The sequence below is a fragment of the Balaenoptera acutorostrata genome, chromosome 2 (genome assembly GCF_949987535.1).
Source record: "Balaenoptera acutorostrata chromosome 2, mBalAcu1.1, whole genome shotgun sequence".
Classification (NCBI taxonomy): domain Eukaryota; kingdom Metazoa; phylum Chordata; class Mammalia; order Artiodactyla; family Balaenopteridae; genus Balaenoptera; species Balaenoptera acutorostrata.
This window is the reverse complement of record NC_080065.1, coordinates 34,339,094-34,348,714: the sequence shown is the minus strand read 5'-3', so window position 1 is coordinate 34,348,714 and position 9,621 is coordinate 34,339,094. Positions and strand designations below refer to the sequence as shown.

Sequence of the window (9,621 nt, the reverse complement as noted above, 5' to 3'; positions counted from 1 at the left end):
ATCTTACGCCTCTGGAATTGGGATTCTGAATGTATGTGCCTACCCCACGTCTGGTATTATATTACAACCGCATGAAAATGGAGCCTAGGACTGAGGAGCGGGCCAGCCTCAGAAGCCTTCTTCATTGCCTGCCATGTAATACATGATATGCAAAGCCTCTGACTTCAGCCAGCAGATATTTGGAGACCGTGTTGGCCCTAGCATGGGGACTAAACTAATGTGTGTTTAGGTCAGAAAGCGAATCAGAAAAGCCACTGGAGGGCACGTCACGGAGTGAGAGTCCTATAAATTCTTCCCCACTCTCAGCGTGCCCTGGCAAACACTCGGCTTCCCTCCCTGGGCCGCTGCACATCTCTCCTTCGCAGTGCTAGAACTCCGGCCAGCAGCTGTTCTCCTCGCCACTGCCTTCTGCCCTGCAGAAAAGCCAGAGGGCTAGACACCCGAGGAGGAAGGAGAGGCTTCGACGGGCGCGAGGAAAGCCCAGGATAGCCCTCTACCCGACAGAGCCCCGGCTCAGAGAGCGAGGCGCGAGGGCCAAGCCGGGCGCGGGCGCCGCGGTCAAGTTCGGATTGCTCCCTTCGGTTCGTCTGCGCAGAGCTCCGCACATTCCTCCGGATCTACCCGGCGAGGAGGAGGCGCGAGCCCGGCAGCGTCTCCACGCGCTGAGCGCTCTCTCCCTGCACCCCGGGGAGGGGCGCCTCGCGTCACCCACTCGCACCCCGAGCCCCCGCCTCGGGAGCTCGGGCGCCTCCTCACTGTTCTCCGTTCCCTCCCCGCCACCGCTGACTCTAGACCCCTCCCCTCACGGGGCCCCGCGCTTCCCCTCCCCCTCCCCCACCCCGGCCCCCCGGACCGGGCTCTCAAGGACCAGCCTGCGCTCCTGGCGCCCTCATGTCTTCACGGGACTCTCGGCGCCGGTTGACGTGGTGTCTCGTTCGGATTTCCAGGCCAGACCTCAGCTCCGGCGGCAGCATCAGCCCGGCGCGTCTCGTCCTCCCAGGCGCTGCGCCCCGAGAAGGCGCAGAGCGCGGCCGCCGCCGCTGAACCGGCCGCCGCGCCCCGCGCCCGCGCAGCCCGGGCTACAAGCGCGGCGCGCGCAGCCCTGTCACCCCCCACCCAAGGCAGCGGCGGCCGCTCGGACCTCGGCTTCTGGGGGTGCGGGGAGCCGGCGGGGGAGCTGTCTGCATCCCTCGCTCTTCTCGCGGCGGCGGCGGCGGCGGCGGCGGGAGCCTTGGCCGCCGCCTCCTGCGCGCCCTTGCTGCCCCGAGCAGCCCCAGGATTGCGAACTCGTGCCCCTGACCTATCGGGCGGGGCTCCGCGCTCCTGCCCTCGGCCCGGATGGGTCTCCTGGCTGGGACTTGGGGCTCCTGGAGTTAATGTCCAACTGGAGGTCTGCGGAGACCGGATCCGAGGTAAGCGGGCGAGCGGGCCTGGGGGGAGCGGGCGGGGGACGCCTGAGTCGCCAGCGGGTGCGTCGGGCTGTGCGGCGCTGGAGACAGAGGGGGCGAGGCTGGACCCCAGAGCAGGCGGTGAGACTAGAAAGAGGGGACACTAGAGGGAACCGAAGCGCCGGGAGGACAGAAGAGAGAGAGAGGTTAGTGGAACCGGGGAGAGGCTGCGTTTGCGGAGGGGCAGGTTGCCTTTCCTCGTGGTTAAAAATCTCTGGTGCCCCTGCTGCCTCTGGACCCGGGCATATCCGACAGGGGCAGTTTCCCTCCCCGACTCGGCGAGGTGCTCTTCCGTCAAGTCCCGGGAAGGTGCGGGACTGGACTCGCCTTTGAACCTACCACGACCAGAGTTGGGTTCTCTGTGGACGCGCAGCTGCATAGATACCATTACCGGGAGCGTAACTTGGTTTGGTCTGTTCCAAGGGAAAGTGTAGGCCCCCGGAGGGACTGCTGCAAAGGTGCTGAGAACCTAAAAATAGAGAGCTCACCTCCTCCGGCGCGGTCTTGCAAATCTACATTCCTAGCCCTGGTCGGAACCCGGTTGCTGGCACTTTCCTAATGCCCGAAATCCCACCTCCCCATCCCCGTCAAGCTTAAGAGACGGGCTTCCTGAACAGTCCCGGACCGGGGCCTCCGCCTCGAGCAGACTCTTGAACCTTCTCAAGGTCTCCCCTAAGCCATCTCAGTGATGGGTTGAATGACTTTCGTCTGTACTCTATGCCACCTCCCCCAGTAACACCCCCGCCACCACCCTGGCACAGCCTCAGGGCTGATTTCGCTGTCGTTTGGTTTCTAGACCCACCGGGTGAAAACGAACCCTCTTTGGGGCGGGGAATGACTCTCGCCGGAACCCCCAGCCTCCTGACGCCTCCCTAGTTTCGGGGCTGGCACACGCGCCCGCAGAGCCGACGTGCGCGCCCCGGGGGCGCTGCCCAGCCCCGCGCTCGCAACACTTTTGCTCATTGGTGGGGACAAACACAACTCTTCCGAGCCCTGCCGCGGATGTGTTAGAGCGCACTCCACTCTTCCACAGTATATTTGGGGGGAGTATAAGTGGTTTACAATGTTGTGTGAGTTTCTGCTGTACAGTGAAGTGAATCAGCTATATGTATACATATATCCCCTCCCTCTTGGCCCTCCCTCCCCGCCCCCATCCCACCCATCTAGGCCATCTTGAATATACACTTAAGCATCCCAAGGAGGAGGTGCTGCTGCCAACCTGCCGCACGCGCCTCCTCCCGCAAAGCCCGGAACAGGGAGCTGCGGGGCTTCCTCCCAGCCGCGACCACGTCTCGCCCTCACAGTTTCGCCACGTCTTCGCTTCGGCAGGGCTCAGGGACAGTGTCGCCTTTTCAACAAGTGTCAGGTGTTCGGGGAGCCTGCTGCGTCCCCAGCCCACTCTCGCAAGGGGTTCGGGTGCCCCTGGGTCTGGCACCCGGCCTCGGGCCCTTTAACAGACAGACCCCTTCCCAGACTGTCTGAAGAAGGCGGCGCTCATTCTTTTTCCTGCTCTGGTCTTGGGCCCGACAGAATAGGTCCTCCGTCCGTCCAGGACACAAGACACAGTTAAGAAAAGCAATTCATCTTTTCAGCAACTTCTGTCCCTATCCCAAAAGTAAGCCCCCGAGTTACAGCACGCCGCCACCCACCCACCCACTCCCGCCTCCCTTTTCTCCTCCTGAGACCTGGATCTCGAAGGCAAAGCCCAAACACACCTCCCAGCCTGCCAGATACAAGAAGGCGCGGGGGCACTGGCGGCGGGAGCGCTCACACGCGCTGAAGCTGTCGCCGTGACGCGGGGGAGGGGGGGAGTTCAAAACGCAGGTTGCCGAGAAACCAGCTTAAGGGAGGTGGGTAGAGAAAAATTAGGGAGTGAGGATGAAGAGGGGTAGGAGCCTGAAAACCAGGGATGTCCGTGAGGACATCCAGAAGTTCCGGGGGGTGGGGTGGTAATTTGCATTTGGGGAAGGATTGTAGGGGGAGTGCTCGTTCCTCGGTTCTATGCTTAAAATGACAACGCAGCCCCAGCCGCGTGGGCGCTCCAGGACTCCGGCGGTTTCTGGTGCCCTCTGGTGCTGGGAACCCAGAAGCGCCCCGCGGCGAGCGGCGGCTTCTCCCGGCACTTTTGGCTCTTGGGACGTCCTTTCCGCCCTGGACTTGGGGACCACCAGGTGCCGGCGCCCGCGACGCTCCCCTTTTGCCCTCCCGGGCGCGTAAGTCCTGGGCGCAGAGGGGAACCAGCCTGCAGGGTACGAGGACGGGTGCGGGGGCACCTGGCGGAGCCGACTTCGGGAGGAGAGCTTGGTTACCGCACGTGGCAGCGCGTTCCGCAATTCGCGCTCGTAGCAAAGGCGGACGGTTGCGGCAGAAACACTTCGGACAGATGTGCTTTAAGAAAGCGATAAAGAGACCATCAGGGAACCCGCGGGGTGTGGGGGGTGTGTGGGAAAAACCTCTGCGTGGACCGCTGTGAATGCGAGCCGCCGGATTCCCTCCTCTGGCTCCGCCAGGCAAATACCGGGAGCTAAAGAGCCGCTCCGGCTGCAGCCTGCCCCGGCGGTGCGCAGAAGGAAGAATGCGCCCTCCCCGTCCGGGGGAGGTGGGAGAGCTCTTTTCGTGGCCTGCGCCGCACCCGGCGGAGGGCGGGAACCGGGGCCGGGAGCCTCCTTTGGCGAGGCGGGGAGTTTTCCGCTGAACTCTTTTGCCAGCTTCGCCACGCTTCTAATTGAGGATCTCCACGTCCAATTTAAAAAGCCCTCCGTCGGCCAAGCAGGAAAAAAAGGAAAAACCCTCTTAATGCGGAAGGGAAATCTGGTGCCTCTGTCGCTTCCTGCTGGCGGCCACCGCGATTTGGGATAGCGCGTTAATCCCGCGCCTCCCCGCCCCTCAGGGCCGCCAGCCAGCTCGCACGCACCCGCGAGCGGGCCCTGGGCGAGGGGGCGGGAGGCCTCGCGTTCCCCCGTCCTCTCTGCTCGAGCGCCTCGCTGGGCTAGTTTTGCATGGCCTGGGTGAGGTGTTGCCTGGGCCCCCGCGCCCCAACCCAGAGCCTTTGCTTTTCCCCGGGTTTGTAAATCAGCCAGCGGGGCATGGGGCGCCCGGAGCTGCAGGTTTTCGGAGTTCCTAGTCCCTACAGACTCCCCGAGCCCAACAGCTGCATAGCGAACAAACAGACGCCCGAGGGATGGAAAATGCATTCGTCTCCGCAGCGGTGGGAGGTGGCGGTCGAATGAAACGCTTCCCCGGGTGGCCTGCACCGGAAGCCGGGCGGGAGTTCTGGGTGGAGATGGGGGGCGGTTGCTGGAAGGGAGGCGGGCGCTCCTGGCCGCTAATGGAGAGGAAAGGGGCCGAGGTTTTTGTTTTTACCTGGAAACTCTTACTCTCTCCCACGGAAAAAGTTCAAGGAGATTTTCCTAAGAATCCCCTTTATTTGGAGGAAAGAGGATAATCAACTGCATGAGTCTGGTAGCCCTTGGAAACTGAACACTGGCATTGGGAAGGCACTGGGTAACACCGCACCCCAAGGCGCCCGGGTCTCCCGCCACCTCCTAATTGTGTGGGGCTTGGCCCCGAGTTGAGGGGGCCTTTTTCTTACCAGCCCCCTGCTGCGTGACCCTCCTTTCTAAGGGTGTGCGGAGTGACAGACCAAACGGAGGCCCCTGACTCAGAGGACCTGAGCCCCACCGCGCGCCCTTTCCTGGTCTAGACCTCCTGGTGCCCGTGCTCCTCTGTAGGGTCCCGGACCGGGTACAGTTGTCCAGGAGTGACCGTGACCGGGCGTGGGGAGCTCGCAACTCCTCTGCGAGGGGAAGGGATTTAAGGCCAGAATCTCGCAAAACTGCAAAAATAAGGAGGGCGTTCGGGGACACCACGAACATTTCAAGACAAAGGCAATCCCTACCTAACAGTAATGCTAAAACACTTATTGAGCGCTTCCTTTATGCTTGGCTAGGCCTTTTCATGTGTTAATATTCATAGCCTTAGGACGTGGAAGTAGTATTTTGTTGTTGTTGTTGTTGGAAGTAGTATTTTAAACCGAGTTGAAGCTTTGGGAAGTGAAGTAACTTAACGCAGATATTCCCCGACAGCCCCAAAGTCTCCAAGTCCCTAATAACTTCTTGTTCCGACGACAAAATACTAATTTAAGTGGGAGGAGTAAAGCTTGGGCGAGGTTAGTGGTGCCACTGAGCCTGCCCCCGCCTAGCTGAGGGCAGGATCAGGACCCCGGGCGGTCCCGCACTTGATTTTATTCCTGAAATAAAAGGCTAGTCTCTTGCTTGGGTCCAGGGCTCTTCCCCGGGGCCTGTGGGAGCTGCTGGACGGGGCGGGAAGCACAGGGTGAGGGTTGCCCAGTCGCCCCCCAGGAAGCGGGGTGGGGGGGTGTTGCGCGCCAGTGCTGGTGTCGTCGTGTTGGCCACGCGTCCGGTGTCGTCGTGTTGGTACCGAAGGGGGCAGCGACCCTGCTCGAAAATCCGACCCCTGGGATCCGGTGGCGGAAGAGAAGGGCACTTGTGGGATGGCCGCCAGGGAGGCGCACCCAGGAGCGGGGACGAGCAGGCGGCTGGGAAGGAAGGAGGGTGGGGGGGGGGTGCCCGGGGAACCGCCGGGCTGCCGCGGTCCGGGAGGAGGGCGGTGCCGAGTCTGGCGGGGAACCCCGAGGACCCGCGGGGCCGAGGCGCCCCGGGCAGCGCGGCGGCCCTCGGCGTCCAGGCCTAACGCGCTCTCCCCGGTTCTCTCGCCCGCCCGCCCGCCCGCCCAGGTGCCGCCGCCGGACGGGACTCTAAGATGAAGTTATGGGATGTCGTGGCTGTCTGCCTGGTGCTGCTCCACACCGCGTCCGCCTTCCCGCTGCCCGCCGGTAAGAGGCCTCCCGAGGCGCCCGCCGAAGACCGCTCCCTCGGCCGCCGCCGCGCGCCCTTCGCGCCGAGCAGTGACTGTAAGAACCGCTCCCTCCCCGCGGGGGTCACCCCACCCGCCGCTCGCACGCACCCCAAGTCAGCCCCGACCGCAGTGCGGCCTCCCGACCCAGGGCAGAGCCGCGCTGGCGCCGACGCCCCCTCGCGGTTCGTAGCCACCGGCTGGTGCCCCAGGACCCCAACACCTAGTCTGCATGTGGCACGCGCTGGTTTTGCCCAGCACAGGGGGTAGCACATTTTTCTGCTGCTCATTTAGGGTTCCGAGGAACAGCTGTTTTCCCCAGCGGTACCACCACCACCACCGTAGGAAAACACGCAGTTGTCCCCTTTCCTCTGCTTCCCCATCACACATACATACACCCCCGTTTTTTCTTCCCAAGCCCTCTTTCTCTGTTTGGGTGTGCCTGGCTTTGCTGAATTCTGAAAACAATTGCATTTCCATCCTAAACTGCCCTTGCAAGGGAAGAGGCTGAGGTTTCACAAAACCAAGCCAGAGTCAGAGAAAACACAGAAGGGCCTTGATTTCCAGAACAAGCATCTGGGCAGTGTCAAATCTGTTCAGAAAAGTTCCAGTTCTAGAAAGACAACGATACATAGTGCTAGCTGGGGCTAGGGGGAAAAGAAACAAACAAACCATCGTTCACTCCACACATGACAATGTTAACTCTTAAGAAAAGACCAGGTTATTAATATTAGAAAATGAGTCTGTGATTTGCCTCTCAAAAGTGTCTTAGCAGTTTATCAGGGCACGTCAACTATGATTTGATATAATTTACCCTCCGCTCTTGAGAAGTTATCTATTGCATAAAGCAGAGTATGCTTCAACACAAGTTAGAGATTATTGGGGAGGTATGCAGCTAACAAAGGTAGCAGCAGAGAATTTGCACAACCCCAAACTAAAGCAAAAGTGAACGGTCACCATAACCACTCACCACTCCCGTTACCCTTCAAGCTATTTTGCATTTGAAACATGCACAGTAGAAAGGGTCCCAGAGTCAGCTGTATGCTAGAGTCCCCCAAACCTATGGCCTTGGGCTAAAAATCGCCCAGGAAATGTGATGTGCTTATCTTATGCTTAATTACAATTAAAGCATCCTCTTTCAGAAGTCCCAGGGAAAAGAAAAAGTGCATTTTTCTAAGGCAAATTAAGACTTCAAGAGTGACTTAGGGTTAGAAAGAGAACACAGTTGATCCCTTGAAATTGAAGGAACTGTTCCAAGAGTTTTTGTCCATTAGTTGTATAAACCTATTTTTAAAGGCTTTGGTTTCAACCACGAGTTTCCATCTTAGCGTATACAATGTTTCTGCAGTAGAAACTTAAAATGCCCTTTAGTACCATTGTCTTCAGAACTGTACCCATGAGGGCTGAGTAAGTGGCTTTTCATTGGTTCAAGCAGCCTAGGTCAGAGGAACAGGAACACAGTGGAAGGTAATAGTTTTCAAACCAAGACATTCTGGAGAGAAAAATGACTGTGCCTGATTATGAAGCTGATTAATTCATGGAGGTTTAATTAGCATATTAGTATCTTGTCTACTTAGGCTTATTTTATGCTGGCTCCTGGTGCTGGCTCTGCTTTTGGCTAATTCTGTGACCTTGGACAAATTACTTACTACAGAACTCAATGAACAGTTTACAACTATACAGTAAAGGAAGGCCTTTCCACTCCAAAATGCCAATGATTGTGAGATTGGCCCCCCCCCGGAAGACCCCCCTCCCCCACCTGCACACTCCACCCTAACCTTCCTTTGGGAAAAGACTCATAAGAAAAGACCCCTGCTCACTGGACTCACCTGGGGAACTTTAATGACTGCTGATGCTGGGCTTCACCAGGAGAGATTCTGATCTCATTGGTTTGGGGCGTGGCCTGGGCATCTAGATATTTAGATGTTCCCCAAGTGAGTCTAATGTGTAGTCAGGGTTGAATCCCTATGGCTTGATAATACCCTAAGAAAATCCGTGCCTCATGTAAGGTACAGGCAGTCACAAAGCAAGCAAGGTAGCCGTAATCCTACTGATGGACGGCGGTAGCTGGGGGTTCTGGGGAAAGGGAGATCACTTCCCTTTTCCAAGACTGACGCTAAGTCATCAGTGGACAAGATTCTGACCACTGTGTTTACATTAGAACCAGCAGAACACACCTGATTCTGTTTTATCTATCGGAAGACCCAATAGATCCTTGAAAGAGAAATGTTCCCAAAGAGAAAGTGAGCTGCATTCTAAGCCAAATTGACTTCCTTCCAGGTATGTTCAATTCGGGAGCAAGCTGTCAGTGCGGGGAAGGCGGAATAATGACAATGTGCAGACTTTGAACACTCAACCAGTGTCAACATGCTCCTGTCACAGCGCTGACATTTATATCCTGCACTGTACGCCATGCAACTGGTTAAGGCTTATGTAGAAAAACATTCAGTCACTCGTTTCATTTGGAAATAGAAAGTACCGTAAATACTGGTCCCTCTTCTTTTCAAATGCTTGTAACTTAGTGATTGAGCAAAGGCTCTTTCATGCCACCTTGAGTCATTCTGTGCTGTTTAAAGGGGGCTGGACTGCACCCTGTCTACACACACACCCTTGAGGTTGCGTGTATTTTGCTGGTTCCAATATACATGAAACAGCCAGAATTCTGTTCCTACCATTATCATGAGCTGAACCAACCAAGTAGAATTCATAACTGGCTCACTCGTTTGCCTAGAGGTTGACAATAAAGTTCATGGGCTGTGGCTGCCTCCTGTAGCGACTTTGAACTTGTCTAAACTCAATGACTTGTGATTTTCCTTTTGGGGCATCCAAGACTTTTCCCTTTCACCATCTTTGGCTTTTTTTTAATTTTGCTTTTTACCCATATCTTCTCCAAAGGGCGATTAGAGCAGGCCTGAGGCATCTAGAAAGCGAAACTAGAAGGTGATACGCACAGATGTCATAGCATTTTAGAGCCCAAAGGTACTCTATGGTCCCCAAGCCTAAAGATGTAAAGCAGCTTGTCCAAAGTGCCAGAGTTCCATGATGGCAGGAGGAAGATCTGCTGAAGCCGGGACCAGAGTTTCTCCAAACCACTGAAATGCAGAGCGTTCAGTTTTGCTACCTAGGGGAAAACACTTTATGTGGGAGGAAGGTTTTCAGCTAATGACTAAAACCGTGTTGCACAAGGTTGCCTGAACTTATTAAAGGTTAGTTAATCGTAGTCACATACCAGATCTCAGCTGTGTATGATAACTCTAAATGTGTTTCATAAGTGAAAGCACAAAATGCATGTGGTTTT

The 9,621-nt window shown here is 57.2% G+C and overlaps 1 protein-coding gene across 3 annotated transcripts in view; it reads left to right on the top strand.

Annotated features, from left to right (window-relative positions):
* The first annotated feature begins 328 nt into the window (after nucleotides 1–328).
* Nucleotides 329–9,621, top strand: part of GDNF (glial cell derived neurotrophic factor) — a 30,090-nt gene continuing 20,797 nt past the window's right edge. Inside the window, exons 1-2 of one of the 3 annotated variants that reach the window (XM_057538808.1) lie at nucleotides 329–1,412; nucleotides 6,205–6,303. In XM_057538808.1, coding sequence (XP_057394791.1) covers nucleotides 6,231–6,303 — 73 coding nt within the window. In that variant the 5' untranslated portion in view covers nucleotides 329–1,412; nucleotides 6,205–6,230. Of the gene's footprint in view, nucleotides 1,413–3,593; nucleotides 3,662–6,204; nucleotides 6,382–9,621 lie in introns of those variants that run through there. The other 2 variants (XM_057538801.1, XM_057538805.1) reach the window with 2 other exon arrangements.